The sequence below is a fragment of the Portunus trituberculatus genome, chromosome 43 (assembly GCF_017591435.1).
Source record: "Portunus trituberculatus isolate SZX2019 chromosome 43, ASM1759143v1, whole genome shotgun sequence".
NCBI classification, from domain to species: domain Eukaryota; kingdom Metazoa; phylum Arthropoda; class Malacostraca; order Decapoda; family Portunidae; genus Portunus; species Portunus trituberculatus.
The window spans coordinates 26,359,396-26,377,190 of record NC_059297.1 but is presented as its reverse complement, the minus strand read 5'-3'; the positions used below and the strand labels follow the sequence as shown (position 1 = coordinate 26,377,190).

The window sequence follows — 17,795 nt, the reverse complement described above, 5'->3', positions numbered from 1 at the left end:
AAAACGCCCTGCAACCAGCCCTGCAATGTCGCCAAGCGTTGCTAAGAAGACCAGGAAGTCTCTTACTCTTGAAATGAAACTGGATATTATTCACAGACACGAGAGGCGAGAAAACTAATAGCATTGCTCGCCACCATCTTGACTCCATCTACTGTCTCTACTATTTTCAAGTCAGCAGACTCTATTAAGAAGGCTGGTGAGACCGTATCTTCCTTTCAAGCTAAAAGAACCACCTGAACTCGTGATTCTGCAATGGATAAAATGGAAAGCCTTGTGGAAATGTGGTACATAAGTTCTGTATGTGGTACAATGATGCGTCCTTTGTTTACATTCCACAGGTTGCCGGCTAGCGTCTTTACCGCTCCAGTCTCCCTCCCTTTATAAATTTAAGATCATCAACATTATAAAGTTACTTACATACATACATTAGCGTACATTATAATGACTTAGTCTTAAATTAAACTGCTTAAATGTTTAACTTCATAATTTTTACTTTCATTAAACCTTTTACTGTACTATGATGCACTCTCACTTTGTTTACTCTCAATGGAAGTTCAAGTCAGGGGTCAAACTTGTTATAATTGGTTCACTTAATGAAAATTCGCACAACAAATGTTTTTTTAGGAACATAACCCGTTCGTTAAGCAGGGATTGCCCATACTAGAAAAGATAGTCATTTAACCATATATTTAAGTCCTTTTTTTCTTCTGGCAATTTTCATTCCTGTATGTTCATTGTGTAAAAGAAAGAGTCAAGTGAAAACTGGAGACAATATTAAAGAGCAAACCTACACTGTGCATCTTGCTTAAGCAATGGTTCCTCTTCCACCCGCTGGATGAGATAGTCTTGCGAGAGCAATGGCAGACGGACATACTCCATCAGCTCAGCCAAATACTGCTCCCGGTTAGCAAGGTCACCATTAACCCAGCTCATCACACACTCAAAAACCTGCATCAAATATGATAACTTATTTCAGTGAGTAAGTAGAGAAGGATAAACAATATCAGTACAAGCCAAAGCATGGTGATCCTTAAGACTTGTCCCTTTACATTGGGAGCTAACTGGACTATGAGTGTGAAGTGTGTGTAAATATCTGGTGACTTCTCATGTATGACTACCAGCCTGATATACAGGTAGATTATTTAAGAATGAAGGCCCAGAACATATATAATTTCACACTTAACACATTTTTCCATGATATCAGTCATCCTCTCTCTCATTGGGCAAATCTTGTGTCTGATATTTTCAAGTTGAGGCACAATGCATAAAAGAGGGTAATTTATTGTGTTTCCATACTTAAATCTTGTATTGTGCAGTGGAAGTCAAACAGACAACTTTATTGATTGTTACTGATATAATCACTCAATATTCTCAATATACATTTCCTCTATTTTAAGTAAAAAAAATTGTGTAAAAACAAAAAACAACAACCATGATCCCCATCACACACTTCATAACGATGCTATAAATTTACATTTATCTAACCAGTGACAGACAACATGTACAGTGGTACCTCTAGGTACGAAAGCTTCTGTATACGAAAATTTCATTTTACGAAATGATATGCAAAGATTTTTACGCTTCATATAATGAAAAACTACTCAGCATACGAAGATACGAGACAAAACTCGAAATTCCCGTGTGCAGAAAATAAAAAATTCGCCATTTAGAAACTGAAAAAAAAAAAAAAAAAAAAAAAATAAAAAAAAAAATAATAATAATAATAATAATAATAATAATAAATAAATAAAAAAAATAAAATAAAAAAATAATAATCATTTTAAGTGTTTCATAAAGTTAAGTGTTAATTTTTCCAGCCATTTTGTATATTTTCTGCCATTTGCCCTCCTCCTCTGCGGCCACTTTCGCTTTGGGACATCGCCTCACTCAAAAGGTAAGGTTCCACATTTTCGTATAATTTTTGTATTATAATTTTTCATTTATTATTGCATTATGTTCTATTATCTACTTCATTTACAAGTATTAATGGTTAGGTTAGGTATATTGAATGATTCAAATGTATTTGGCTCCTATTTCATTCTGGTTTTACCCTAATTATAAAATTTAATGTGGTGTTTTCGTAGATCATGGAACGAATTAGGCGATTTACATGTAAAACGCGACTCATTTATACAAAAAAATCATGATACGAAAGCCAACCCGGAAAAAAATAATTTTGTATCTTGAGGTACCACTGTACGTACTTACTCTACACACCTGAAGCTGAACTGTAAAATATCTTGGATAATTAAGTTTCTTTCAACATCCTAAAGATAACTGCAAGTTACCATTCCAATGCAAATTAAAAGCTACAGATCAGTTTAGCAATGAAAGCAGGTTAGATTAGAAAAAACCCAATCCACTGGGTTTTGGGGGTTTATTGTTTTTTTCAAGTTCTACCTATTTTTATATTCCTCATATTAATATGTATATTAGTTTAAGTAAGCAATTGAAAAAGCAAAAGATTTGAAATGTTATCTGAAAGGCAAACATTTGTTTAGGTCATATTAATACAGGTTGGTCTGGTTGGATAAAGCCTATGCTAACTTGTACACAAAATGAACAGGTCTGGCTTCACTACTTTTATATCTTTTTTATGTATATGTACAGCTAGCTTCCTTCTTGATGAAGCAGCCTCCCTACTCTTATTATTAGCTCAAACCACATGCACACTTCTCTCTCTCTCTCTCTCTCTCTCTCTCTCTCTCTCAATGTATGTATATATGTATGAATGAGATATAACTGGCATGGTGGATTAGGTAAGGGAAGGAAACTGAAATATGGAAGGGGAGAGAAAAAGACAGGCCCAATTATTCATATCAAAGATAGCTATAGCTTTAGCTCAGGTGTAGACAAACTACAGCCCACGGGCCACATGCAGCCTAACAAATGAATTCCAAATGTTAGTAAATTTGAAAAAGAAAGTTACTAAGCAATGCCAAATAATATTGTGAGTATCTTGTTTTCTTTCCACAAGTGTACACATGCAAGGGAGAGTAGCTTTTTCCTTTGTTTTACATATTAATATTAAACATTAATTATTTTGGATCAATATACTATGCAGCTCGATATAATTATGAACCTTTAACCCGTTCAGTACCAGGATGGGTTTTCATATTTCTTCTGCTTACTATTTGATTTTAAAAAGCTTCAGGAACTTGTGTGGGGATTAGAACAGTGGAGACTGGCCATTAATCTTCTAACCTATATAGATCCTTCCTACTGTGAATAAAATCATCTAATCACCTCCAAAATTCATGATAAAAACATGTTCCCCCTACTGAAGGGGTTAAATGTGGCTCTTGCATTAAAAAGCTTGCCCACCCCTACTCTAGCCACTGAAAGCCATCATGGAAAAAAAAAAAAAAAAAAAAAAACAGGTGTTGCTTTTGTTAGAAATATAAATAAGAAAGCTCCTTCATCAAGAAATGACCCATATATAGATCTTATTTATCAACATGATATAAAACTATGTTTTTATTTTTATATATAATATGTATATTAAAAAAGAAAAAAAAATTTGGCAGTTTTTTGTGGGGAGGGGATGGGTCTTCTTAATGCTAACCCTGATCAAAAGAGATGTACAAACAACATGGGGAAGGTAGTATCACTGCAGTTTTGAAAGTATTATGGTTCGAAAGGATATCCAGTCAAGTTCTGCCAATGGCATCCTTGGCAGGGCTCCCCACAGCTCAGCACAGGTCTATGACTGCTGGTCCTCATGATAATAGTCCACCATACAGCCATGTACATGTGACCACCTCATAATCACATTTTTCTCAATCTGATCCATTTTCTTTTGAAATAGACTAGTAAAACATTAACCTAGAGTGAGGAAAGTGCGCACCTTTTCCTCAGATGGGGTGGTCAGTCTGTCACTGGAGATGAGCTTCGTTACTTGCTGAGACGTTAGCGATAAGAATTCCTCGCACTCAACTACTTCACTGGAACCAGAAAATTTACTCTTATCATCAGTTCATATAGGATGTCAAGCATCTGCAGCAGCAACAGAAAATAACAATATTGAATAGATATCACAAAGAAATGGTTTCTGAAGCTGTAGCGGTAAATCTTCAGGTATTATATTCTTCAGGGAACGTTTCCTTAAATGACTTGAATGTGTCTTACTTCATACATTATTTGCTGGAGAAATCCCTCTTGAAGGAAATCACAAATTTCCTCATACCAAAAAAAAAGAGAACTACTGAAAAAAGTTCAATTTGTTTTAAAGTATATCGCCAAAAAAATTACATAATGATGTTCTATAAACACGAAAAATGAAAAAGATATACCTAACTGGTAAGCAAGTTCAAATTTGTATTGCTTACATTCTGAAAGTGAAATACAATAAGATCTTGATGTAGATTTACTGGTTTTTATGTCTGGATTCAGCCACCCAAGAATGATCCACAAGAGAGGAAGACATAACTAATACTTACGTGAAGTGCTGTTCCACATAGCTCTCTGCAATGGAAAGCAGTTCCAGACAGCCGTGAATGTCTGCAAAGGCTCGGATACCAAGACAGTTGGTGGGATGCAGTTGTGACTGAAGGAAGTCACAGCAAGCATCTCTTACATCTGTCAGCTGCAACAGATTAGCAGCTGGCAGTAGAACCTGTGAGAAATAGGAGTTAATTTGAAGTTCATATAGATTTATGAATACTGTATATTTTGGCATATAAGGCAACATTTGAACTCTTTAAAAAACACATAGACATAAAAATGGGGATGTCCAACACATCAGATATGAAATGAGTAAATAAAATTTTGTGCAAAGTCAATAAAGCAAGAGGCTATGAAAATTTTTCTCTACTTTTTTTCTTAATACTGAAGGAGGACCTAAGTATATCAAGATTTTCAAGACATGGAAGCCCAAGCAAAGTGGCAAAGAAAATGCAAACTCTCTCTAGCTTGTAATGATATAACAAACCTCATATACTAAGGAAAACATGAATGATATCAGTGTATCTAATAAAAAAAGACATAACATAGGAGAAGATGACCAACAACAGCTTGACACACACAGGCAGTGCAAGGCAAGGATTAGTCTATGTTTAGGAAAACTGATTGTAATGTACATAATTTTCACCATCTTTATCCATCCATCCTTTTCTCATGAAAATGTACAAAAATACATAATGGAAATTTCATTTTACATTCAGTTATGGTACTTTATTACTGGTAATACATTCAAGGTATTTCACTCATTGCACTGGTATATCACCATCTCAGTTGTCTGGTGCTCACTGACCCAAACTTCACCACAGATGGATTGGTAGCTTGGGTATCATATTATGCTGCTAATATTAGCTAAAACCATTGAATTCAGACTGTAATTTGGGAATCATCTTATCTGAAAGTCTTCTTATCCACCAAAATAAACAATTATGTCCTACATACTACCTAAGAAAATAAATTCTCTCAAGACATTCTGTAGGCTTAATGATAAATGGATTTCATAAAAAATATTTGTTTGTAACTTCCCTTACATTGTCTATTCTAAACGGTGAAGTTCAAATAAAAACCAAGACTTTTTTAATAATCTGAAGTATAACGACCAATGTATTACAAGCATATACAGTTGCTACAAGCATTGATGGCACAAAGTTTAGCGAATTGCGTCTAAAGACCTACGAAAAATTTGTTTGGATTAATAAGCAACACTAATGACCAAGAATAACTGGAAGGACCAAAGGTGGAAGTATATGTCTGATTGCTTTTTTTCTTGCAAATTTTATAGAATACAGTACCATTTCTCTGGATGATTGTATCTTCTTTCTTATGTAAGAGAGGAGTTATGGCCAAGGGCAACAAAAATGCAAAGAAAAAAAGCCCATCCAGTTGACAATAGAATTAGCCAAAGAATAGGGATAAATGTCTTGAAACCTCCCTCTTGAATTAAATCAAGTCATAAGAAGTAAGAAATAAAGACACAGGCAGGGAGTTCCCGAATTTACCAGAGAAAGGTAAGAAAGACTGAGAGTACTGGTTAACTATTGCATTAGAGAGTTGAAGAGAATAGGGGTGAAAGGAAGAAGAAAGCCTTGTGCAGCGAGGCCGCAGGAGGAGGGGAGACATGCAGTTAGCAAGATCAGTAGAGCAGTTAGCAAGAAAATAGCGATAAAAGCTAGCAAAAGATGCAACATTCAGGCAGTGGAGACAAAAAAGCTTTTGATTCCATCCTATCTAATAAAGCTGTGTGAGTGGAATCCCCCAAACATGCAAATCAGTAAATAAATTTATATAACTGATTATCCCAACGTGAATGTCATTAACATAAATCTGAAACATAAGGGGGACTAACACTGATCCTTGTGGCACTCCATTAGTTACTTTACACCAAGTTGAGTATGTATCTCTGATCACAGTTCTCATTTCCCTACCCTTCAAATAATCTCTTGTCCATTTGACCAAAGTTCCTCGCAGTCCTCCTATGTTCTCTAGTTTCCAAACTAGTCTTCTATGAGGGACTTTATCAAAAGCCTTTTTAATATCCAGGTATACTGTGTCTACCTATCCATCTCTGTTTTCAAGTCCTGCAATAACTCTCGAGTAGAAGCTTAATAAGTTTGATACACATGACTGCCCTGTCCTGAACCCAAATTGTCTGTTTGATATGATTTGCTCCTCTTCTAGAAATTTAACCCATTTTTCTTTGATAATTATTTCACATAACTTCCCTAAAAAACTTGTAAGTGAAACTGGTCTGTAATTTAGTGGTTCAGCTGTCTTTCCTCCTTTAAATATCGGTATTACATTGGCTCTCTTCCATTGTAGTGGAACTTTCACTTCATTTGTTGAACTTGTAATTATTTACCAAGTTGGATCCAGTAGTTGCTCTTTACATTCTTTTAACACCCATCTCCCACTTGGTTTGCCAGCAATCCATCCTGATACACCATCTGGCTCCATTGCTTTTCTGACTTCCAACTTATCCAATAAGCTTCCAATATCCTCTTTGTGCACTGCAATCTCCTGTAATCCTTGGTAATCTCCATGTCGTATTAGGTTCTGTGAAATCATCTTTTGCAGTGAATACCGTTTTGAAGCTCTTATTCATTATTTTGCACATATCATTCCCTTCTCTAATTATTTTTTCAATTGTTTCCTTATTCTTTGTTTTGCCATTTATAAACTTGTAGAAAAGTTTGGGTTCATCTTTACTTTTATCCACTACATCTTTCTCAAAGTTTCTTTCTTCCACTCTCCTTACTCTAATATATTCATTTCTGGCATCTTTGTACTGCTGTCTGTTATAGTCATTTCCCTGCTTTATAAGTTTCTTCCACGCTTTATCTTTTGGCTTTTTTGCTTGTATGCATCTAGTATTGTACCAAGCATGTATTTTTTTCTGAACTCTACAAACAAGTACAAACTTTTTTGCTCCTTCATTATATTTCTGTAAGAATATGTCATATTTCCCTTGTACTGTCTTTCTGTACATAATATTACTCCACTCAATATCAGCAAAATAGATCCTTAAGTTTTCAAAATCTGCTCCTGCATAATTTAATTTCTCTCCTTTATAGTCCTCTCTGTAACTTATCTCATCTTCCTCCTGAATTTGCATCTCTAATGTCACATGATCACTTCTCCCCATTGGACTAAGGTATTGTATGATTGGAGGGGGCTCTGGTTTCTTTGTGAAAACTAGGTCAAGCAATGATGGTTCTTCTTCCCCCTTGTACCTTGTTGACTCCTCCACCCACTGGTCCATTGCATTAACCATAGTCAACTGTAACACTTTCTCACTCCACTGCCCAGCATTATCCATTACTTCCATCTCTCTCCAGTTTATTTTTTTTACAGTTAAAGTCTCCAACTAAAAGTATTCTTCTATCTCTTCTTATCATGTTATCTAGGCACTTTATCACCTCTCTTTGCATATCTTTATGTTCTTCTGTTCCCCATGTATTAGTCTTTGGTGGAACATATGTAACTATAATTGTTCTCTTCTTCAAATCTTCTGTTTTGATTGTTACTCCCATTACTTCCACTCATCATATTGAACATCCTCCATTCATATATTATCACGAACCATTATTAGCACTCCTCCTCCCCCCCTTTATCCTTTCTGTCTCTCCTCCAGGTATTATATCCCTCCTCTTTAAAGTTGACATGGATCTCTCCTCTCAGTTTTGTTTCAACGATGCACATTACATCTGGCTTTTCTCTTTCAAATAATCCCTAACTTCCAATATGCTTGATAACAACCCATCTATTTTAGTATAAGTCACTCTTAATTTCTTGCCTCCTCCACAACCTCCTCTTTCTTCCATAGATACCACTTCTTTAGTCACAAATCTAGAACCCTCCAGTAAAAATTCTTCTTCCCTATCTCTGTCCTTTTCTCGTTTTTTCCTTAGCTTCACTTCTTAGCACTTTCTCCTTTTCCCTCTCTTCTAAGTTAATATCTCTTTTTATCCATATATCCTTGTGTTCAGTATCATCGGCCTGCTTCCCTTTCCTAGCCATAATTTCCTCTACAGCCACTTGGATTCTCATTCTCACTTTCATTGGTTTCCTTCCGCCTTCACTGTATCTTCCTAGCCTGATCACTTCCTCCACCTCCTGGTCTAATTCTTGTGTTCTGTCTTGTACTCATTTGATAACAGTTTTGGCCAATTCTCTCTCTTCACATTCTCTTGGAATTTATTTGGATTTTTCTATTCCTTCATTCCAAAAATCACGAAGCCTTTTTTCTTGTCCACAGTATCCCGCACCAAGTCTTCTTTCTCTTTAATAACTTCAATTACAGTGATTTTCGTGTTCTCCTGAATTTGTCTCTTTACAACCTCTGAAAATTTTACTTTCTCCTCTTCTTGCTCTTGCTTCCATTCATTTTGTAGTTCCTTCAGCTTGTTTTCCCCCAATCTACCTCCTGTCCTGTCCACAATCCCGTCCTGCACTTTAACCCACAAGTTCCTTAAGGAGCTTTCATAATCTTGGCATGTAGCTTTTAGTACATCATTTTGTTTCTTTATTTCTTGAATTTCCTCTTTCAATCTCTGATTTATTGTACTGACCTTCTCACAATCTGCTAATCTCAATTTCAGGTCTGTGTTTTCCGTTATCAGTCAGTCCTGTTTGTCCATTAGACTGGACATCACCTCCTTCATATACCCTAATTCCCTTTCTACGTTGATTAGCCTTCTCATATTACCTTGTTTGTCCCTGAATCCTGAAAAATCCTTGTCCATAATATCATCTGTTAGTTTCCTTAGACCAACAGGATTTTCTATGTACTGTTCGCTTTCACATGTGTGTGTGTGTGTGTGTGTGTGTGTATTTACCTAGTTGTACTGTACAGGGTTTGAGTGGGGCTCATAGTGTCCTGTCTCCATATCTTCATTTATCTAGTTTTTCTTTAAAGTTATGCACATTATGTGCTGTGACAATTCCATTATCCAATGCATTCCATTTTTCCACTGTTCTGTGCAGAAAACTGTATTTTCCAATATCCTTCACACAGTGCCTCATCCTGATCTTTTCATGTCCTCTTGTCCTTCCATCTTCTTCTGTCAACAGCACCAGGTCTTCTTTGTCTATCTTTTCAATATCATTTACTACCTTATATATTGTTATTAGGTCCCCGCATTCTCTTCTATCTTAGAAGGTTGGCAGTCCCATTTCCTTCAGTCGTTCTTCATATGTGAGGTCCTTTAATTCCAGCACCATCTTTGTGTGTGTGTATGTGTGTGTGTGTGTGTGTGTGTAATGACTAATATGAGAGAGAGAGAGAGAGAGAGAGAGAGAGAGAGAGAGAGAGAGAGAGAGAGAGAGAGAGAGAGAGAGAGAGAGAGAGAGAGAGAGAGAGAGAATCTTAAAACTCATTACTCAGGTCACAAGCCCACCTCAATGTGACCTCATTTGGAGAAACACATTCCATTTCTAATATGTTATTTTATTTAATTCTCCTAATATAGATTAAAAAATCAACCACTAATTAGAACTTGACAAACTGGCAGTAAAATAGTTCAATGTTATTAAAGAAGAAGAGAAATATAGTGTACATTAAGTGAGGCTTAATTATTCGCTTCTTTCTCTCTCTCTCTCTCTCTCTCTCTCTCTCTCTCTCTCTCTCTCTCTATATATATATATATATATATATATATATATATATATATATATATATATATATATATATATATATATATATATATATATATATATATATATAACATTGAGGGTAACATTGAGAGAGAGAGAGAGAGAGAGAGAGAGAGAGAGAGAGAGAGAGAGAGAGAGAGAGAGAGAGAGAGAGAGAGAGAGAGAGAGAGAGAGAGAGAGAGAGAAGAGAAAGATTAACACCTTCAGATTTCTGTCAACATGCTCCCACTTGGTTTGCCAGCAATCCATTAATTTCGATCAGGCTTGTAATCTTTGGCTCTTTCTGTGATAGTACCTGTGGTGCACAACATACCTGAACATTCTCCTCAGTCACCAGCACCTCAGCTGTGTACACATAGTCAATGAGGAGCTGCAGTGCACTTCCATCAATGCCCTGCAGCACTATCCTGTCTTGCCGACTCTCCTCAAAACCTAGAACAGCAAGAATGAACTTTCTAAGATGTGCCAGGATACAAGGATGCAATTAATTTTTTTGTACAAAACTTTCCTTTTTTCTTGAACTCTCAAGACGGTCACTGAATGTGCATCATGTGGCTTGACTGAAGCTTGAGGAGAAAATTGGAAGAACATATGTTAGAAAAGAGCTGAATATATTAATGATTCATTACTTCCTTACTTAAGGTACTGTGCAAAGTGGTCACAAATATTAACAAGATTGTGCTTCTGGAAAAATCAATCAAGACCATGATAATATGATGACTGTAGAGGAAAGAAAAAATACTCACTTGTGAACATGGCATGAAAGTACGGACTGCAAGAAGCCAGCACCATCTTGTGGGCCGGCACCTCCATACTATCTGCCACAAGGACCACATCACACAGCTGACTCTGCCTGCATACATCAAAATGAAGCATTACCTTCCCATTACATTAGCCACTCCCAAGCAGTAGATAAGATGCACTAGTGGCACTAAGCTTTGCCCCTTGTTAGTTGATACTTTCTCTAACCATGGTGAGATGCATTTCTTCTCTTTGGTGTTCAAATCAGTGACACACACTTGGATAAATGAAAAATGCTAGTCATACAATCCCAATCTTTTTTTTTTTTTATGTAGGAGGGCCAGCCAAGGGAGAGAAAAAATAAATAAATAAATATATAAAAAAAAAAAAAAAAAAAGGCCCACTTGACTGCTATTCTCTACAAAGAAGAAAAGCATCAGCCAAAATTAGGGAGCAAATGTCTCGATACCTCCCTCTTAAAAGAAGACAATTTGTAGGAAGTTGGAAATACAGATGCAGGGAAGGAGTTCCTGAGTTTACCAGTGAATCCTGTCCACGGTCCGAGTGTAGGTTGGGCTTCCTCATTCGGGGCAATGGTTTCCTGGCGGGTAGGCTTTGAAATAGGAGGTACCCCAAAAAAGTACCCCCTTTAGCCCATAAATTCCTGTGATAAGCCCACATGGTATAAAAAAAAAAAAAAAGGTATGAATGACTGAGAGTACTGGTTATCTCTTGCACTTGAGAGTTGGACAGAATAGGGATGAGAGGAAGAAGAAAACCTTGTGCAGTGAGGCTACAGGAGGAAGGGAGTCATGCAGTTAGCAAGACCAGTAGAACAGTTAGCATGACAACAGCAATAAAAGAAAGAGATGCATCATTTCAGCAGTGAGAAAGAGGCTTAAGACAGTTAGTCAGAGAAGGAGAGTTGATGAGATGAAAAGCTTTTGATTCCACCATATCTAATGAAACTGTGTGACTGGAATCCCCCTCCCCCCACAACATACAAAGAGTACTCCTAACAAGGACGGATAAGGCCCTTCTACAGAGTTAGCAGTTGGAGGGGTGAGAAAAACTGGTGGAGACGCCTCAAAATGCCTAACTTCATAGAAGCTGTTTTAGCAAGAGATGAGATATGAAGTGTCCAGTTAAGATTATGAGTAAAGGACAGACTGAGGATATTCAATGTGGAAGAGGGAGACAGCTGAGTATCATTGAAGAAGAGGGGATAGTTGTCTGGAAGGTTGTGTCGAGTTGATAGATGGAGGAATTGAGTTTTTGAGGCATTGAAAACTACTAGATTTTCTCTGCCCCAATCAGAAATCTTAGAAAGATCGGAAGTCAGGCGTTCTGTGGCGTCCCTGCATGATCTGTTGACTTCCTGAAGGGTTGGTCATCTCTGAAAGGACGTGGAAAGATGTAGGGTGGTATCATCAGCGTAGGAGTGGATAGGGCAAGAAGTTTGGTTAAGAAGGTCATTAATGAATAATAGAAAGAGAGTGGGTGACAGGACAGAACCCTGAGGAACACCACTATTAATAGATTTAGAAGAGAACAGTGGCCGTCTACCACAGCAGCAATAGAATGGTCGGAAAGGAAACTTGAGATAAAGTTGCAGAGAGAAGGATAGAAGCCGTAGGAGGGCAGTTTTGAAATCAAAGCTTTATGCCAGACTCTATCAAAAACTTTTGATATGTCTAACGCAACAGCAAAAGTTTCACCGAAATCTCTAAAGAGGATGACCAAGACTCAGTAAGGAAAGCCAGAAGATCACCAGTAGAGCGACCTTGACGGAAGCCATACTGGCGATCAGACAGAAGATTGTGAAGTGACAGATGTTTGAGAATCTTCCTATTCAGGATAGATTCAAAAACTTTAGACAAGCAAGAGATTAAAGCTATAGGACGGTAGTTTGAGGGTTAGAACGGTCACCCTTTTTAGGAACAGGCTGAATGTAGGCAAACTTCCAGCAGGAAGGAAAGGTAGAAGTCGATAGACAAAGTTGGAAGAGTTTGGCCAGGCAAGGTGCAAGCAGAAGCACAGTTTTTGAGAACAATAGGAGGGACCCCATCAGGTCCATAAGCCTTCCGAGGGTTTAGGCCAGCAAGGGCATGGAAAACATCATTACGAAGAATTTTAATTGTAGACATGAAATAGTCAGAGGGAGGAGGAGAGGAGGACAAGCCCAGAATCATCCAAGGTGGAGTTGTGAGCAAAGGTTTGAGAGAAGAGTTCAGCTTTAGAGACAGAAGAGATGGCAGTGGTGCCATCAGGATGAAATAAAGGAGGAAAGATGAAGAAGTGAAGTTATTTGAGATGTTTTTGGCTAGATGCCAGAAGTCACGAGGGAGTTTGAGTTTGAAAGATTTTGACATTTCTATTTATGAAGAGTGTTTGGCAAGTTGAAGAACAGACTTGAACAGACTTGGCATGATCCCAGGCAGAAATATAGTGCATGAGATTCAGGAGATAGAGGGCTCAAGTACTTTTTGTGGGCAACCTCTCTATCATGTATAGCACGAGAACAGGCTGTGTTAAACCAAGGTTTATAAGGTTTAGGTTGAGTAAAAGAATGAGGAATGTACGCCTCCATGCCAGACACTATCACCTCTGTTATGCGTTCAGCACAAAGAGATGGGTCTCTGACATGGAAGCAGTAATCATTCCAGGAAAATCAGCATAATACCTCCTCAGGTCCCCCAACTGGCAGAGGCAAAATGCCAGAGGCACCTTCGCTTTGGGGATCCTGAGGAGGATTGGAAAATAGGACAAGATACAGAAATGAGATTGTGATCGGAGGAGCCCAACGGAGATGAAAGGGTGACAGCATAAGCAGAAGGTTAGAGGTGAGGAAGAGATCAAGAATGTTGGGCGTGTCTCCAAGACGGTCAGGAATACGAGTAGGGTGTTGCACCAGTTGCTCTAGGTCATGGAGGATAGCAAAGTTGAAGGCTAGTTCACCAGGATGGTCAGTGAAGGGAGAGAGAAGCTAAAGCTGGTGGTGAACATTGAAATCTCCAAGAATGGAAATCTCAGCGAAAGGGTAGAGGGACAGAATGTGCTCCACTTTGGAAGTTAAGTAGTCGAAGAATTTACTATAGTCAGAAGAGTTAAGGGAGAGATAAACAGCACAGATGAATTTAGTTTGAGAGTGACTGTTAAGTCGTAGCCAGATGGTGGAAAACTCGGAAGATTCAAGAGCGTGGGCACGAGAGCAAGTTAAGTCGTTGCGTACATAGACGCAACATCCAGCTTTGGAACGAAAATGAGAATAGAGAAAGTAGGAGGTAACAGAGAAGGGGCTGCTGTCAGTTGCCTCAGACAGCTGTGTTTTGGTGAGGAAGAGAAGATGAGGTTTAGTAGAGGAGAGGTGGTGTCCTACAGATTGAAAATTAGATCAAAGACCAAGAATGTTGCAGAAGTTAATGTAGAAAAAGTTGAGGGAGATGTCAAGGCATTTGGGGTCATTATTGAGAGAGGAGTCTGACCTAGAGACATTTTTAGTCCCCTCCCCAGTAGTGGACTCCAAGGCATAATTTGAAGTTGCCATTTTTCTTTTAAATTTGATTTTTCAAGTGAAGGGTGTATGTGTGGTAAGTGTATGTAGTTTTGTGTGAAGAAGGAGAGTTGTCTTTAGAGGGCAAGCTATGACTGGCTCCCTTAAGCTGTGAGACACAAAGGGAAACGTTCAGCGAGATCACAACTAGCTTTAATGAAAGGTTCACAGCATCACCTGAACTAGTGCTATTAGACCTCGCTGGGAGTAAATTATCGTTTCGGTAGGTGTCTACTACCTCCTCCTGTAAATAGTTTTAAGGAAAATTTACCCTCCATTGTGACCATTACTATGCACCACAACTTTTAGGAACCTTCCCATTATTCTCTAACATACGATATAGATAAAAAATCTTCAGTGATTTTCTTTATTGCAGTCAATTAATAATATAAGGTATCTATATCAGTTGAATTATGTAATGCAAGCATAATGTTAACAATAACTAGAGCCCTCATTTGTACTTGAGTAAAGTCTTGAAGGGTGTCTTACCTTCTCATCAAGTTCAGGTTATCAAATGCCCGAGGAAAGTGCTGCGGGTTCCTGTAAGGGAGCTTGTGCTTTGTCTCCGAGCGAGGAATGTGTTTCTGAGAGCTCTCATCAAGGGAGTTTTGGCTGGCATGGCGCAGCAAAAGGCGATTGCTGTGGAGAGAAGAGAAAAAAAAATGTATCTAACTTTTCACAATTTAATAAAGCTACACACTAGAACTCACACATGAATAGCCTTGACACTACAAGTAACTCCTTAAATGAAAAGTACTTAAACTATTTTATTATATGTATGGTTGACATCTGTTTTCAGTTTGTCTTCTTTAAGTTTTCTTAGGTAGTAATAAGTTATCATAAAAACTGAAGAAATGGATGAATTGTGTGCTGACTGTCCCAGCCTGGATCCAAACCATGGGCCACTGAAACATTATCAAATATGCTAGCCACTGCACTATGGAGGCACTTTGCACTATACCAACTAAAATCAACCACTTCACTTTTTAAACATCTTTACTTTAATTTTACTTAACCTCATTTTCTAGCTTTTTTTTTACTATATTATAACCAGACTGCATAACCTGCAAACATTAACAATGTGATAAGTATCATATACAAAACTTTGAAAAATATAAAAATGAACCAATCAGAGCAGTTGAATGAATTAGTGGCATCACAACATTGTTTGGACGAAAGATTTGTAAACTGAGCCATCACGACACACTTGGGCAGCATGACCATCACCTAAAGTATGCCACCTAGTTTTCCTAGATAAATAAGTTCTTAAATTTCTGTCTTCTAGTAGGCCTGCACTACAGTGACTAAAAAATTGATGTACCATCAAAGTACGAGATGTATACAAAGTCTAAGAACCAATGGGTTAGACACTGTCGGGATGCAATGAATTACAGCTTGAGATTTTTTTATTAGTCCTCTTACTTAAATTAATGTTTATCCATAATCTCTGAGTTATCAATTTTTTGTTTACAGCACTTCCAGTGCTGCCATTTTTCACCCAGAATTTGAATGGTAAGGTGTGTGACCTGACCCACCTCTCTAATTCATTTATCACTCTCTCCCTTCCTTCTTCACCTCCACTCTCTTTCTCTCTCTCTCTCCGTGACAATGCTTCCTCACGCCTATATTCAATTTCCATCCTTAAATTCGCAGTGTGTGTGTGTGGGGGGGTGGAAAGATATCTACCACCATGATACGTGACCTTGTCCCCCACTGTGTCTCGCAGGCAGGCCGTGCCTTGGACAGTATTGAGTGTTGCCACATAAATGGAGTTCACAATATTTCATCCTATATATGAAATACCTCATTCTTTTTAGATATTAATTCGAATTGTGTTTGGAACACAGTTGGTGTACCATTTGTCTTACTAATGATGATGGTGAACGTTGATACAGATTATAACGTTTTCACAGCAACGCTTACTCAGGGCTGCCAGTATTTGTTATTGTAATATGCATATCATAAGCGTGGAATGTTAAATTTTTCTTTTGATTATTTTCTTTTAATAATTGATGATACTGGATTTTCGTTAAAGTATTTCATATGCCTCTTACTTATGTACACGGAGCTCTAATTCATTAGTTCATGTAGACTTGGTCGAGCTGGAAGGCCAATTATTCCCTGAGCCGCGTTTAGATTTGGGAGACTATAGTGATCACCTAACTGGGAGTAACTTTACCCATCCTGAATTACCAAATTTGCCAAATCTAACATTTTATAACCTACTAACCAAGGTAGTTTTGCCCTTTGTGGATCCCCTCATAAGGTAAACTAATCTAACCCAATATATTGTAACCTAATTGATGAACCCCCTGACCACCCATAAGTTAAACTTACTAATTTCCAACAGGGTAAAAAACATTGAGATGTAGGCCCTGCAAATAGCTAACTACTGTAGTTACATTTAACATATTGGTTTAAACAGCATTAATACCCAAGTCCATTTGATGTAAAAAGCCAAATTTCACGGATTTTTGCTCTACATCCAAATATATTGGATTTTCAACAGGTCCTTATGTTTATTGGATACTTGAATTTCTTGTTTGACTGGTCTCACCCTGCCAAAGTACTTTGCAGGACCACTTTATCTTATTTACATTCTTACTTATACTATCATCCATCATGTGACGAATCACACTGCATGTATATATATATATATATATATATATATATATATATATATATATATATATATATATATATATATATATTTCAATGACAGTTAAAGCCTCTTTTTGTCCTAGCACTCTCTAAAATTCTAACTTTTGGTATGAATGTGTTGAACTATAATATCTTACAGATAGCCTTGCAATAGTAAATAGAGAACAATGGTCTGTTGTTCATAAGTGAGAATGACAAATATAAAAGTAATATTGACCAATAAAGGTACGAATGTTATTTTCATCTCGACCTCATGGAACAACTATACTAATTTACATTTCAACACGTGAAGAAATAGAAGTGTCAGTCTCTATCTGCCACCAAATAACCCAGAACACAGTCATTTATAGTGCAGACAGTGCGTGTGTTTACTAAGCTGTCACTCGCCTTCCATGTCACTCACGCCGCCTCGACCCTCTATTACCTGAACTGCTTATCGAGATTTTCAGGGTCAGAATCCATGGTGGCAGTGCAGAGTGGAGTTTTCAGGTCCTCATGTCCCCAGGTGGGTCAGGTCGTGATGTCACCACGGCTCGCCTGCCCTGCTCAAGGAAACTCGCTTCCCCGTTCCTGCTCGACGGGGTGTTTTGATGCAGGCCGCCAAGGTCACCGCCAGATGGCTACGTTGGCCCGCCTGCCTCAATCCAAACTGAGGAGCAAGTTGTGTTGGGTTATCCCACAAAAGCTTGCGTTACTCATTTATTGTCATTAGTCAGTCGATTGCCAGTAA

General features: G+C 37.7%; 1 protein-coding gene across 2 annotated transcripts in view; it reads right to left on the bottom strand.

Annotated features, from left to right (window-relative positions):
- LOC123518201 (ring canal kelch homolog) overlaps positions 1-17,691 on the bottom strand; it is a 37,143-nt gene extending 19,452 nt beyond the window's left edge. Inside the window, exons 1-7 of one of the 2 annotated variants that reach the window (XM_045278912.1) lie at positions 17,490-17,691; positions 14,894-15,043; positions 10,857-10,963; positions 10,424-10,542; positions 4,440-4,615; positions 3,848-3,944; positions 792-948 (exon numbers count right to left, since the gene is read on the bottom strand). In XM_045278912.1, coding sequence (XP_045134847.1) covers positions 792-948; positions 3,848-3,944; positions 4,440-4,615; positions 10,424-10,542; positions 10,857-10,963; positions 14,894-15,043; positions 17,490-17,527 — 844 coding nt within the window. In that variant the 5' untranslated portion in view covers positions 17,528-17,691. Of the gene's footprint in view, positions 1-791; positions 949-3,847; positions 3,945-4,439; positions 4,616-10,423; positions 10,543-10,856; positions 10,964-11,320; positions 11,368-14,893; positions 15,044-17,489 lie in introns of those variants that run through there. The other variant, XM_045278913.1, reaches the window with a different exon arrangement.
- Between the last annotated feature and the right edge of the window lie 104 nt (positions 17,692-17,795).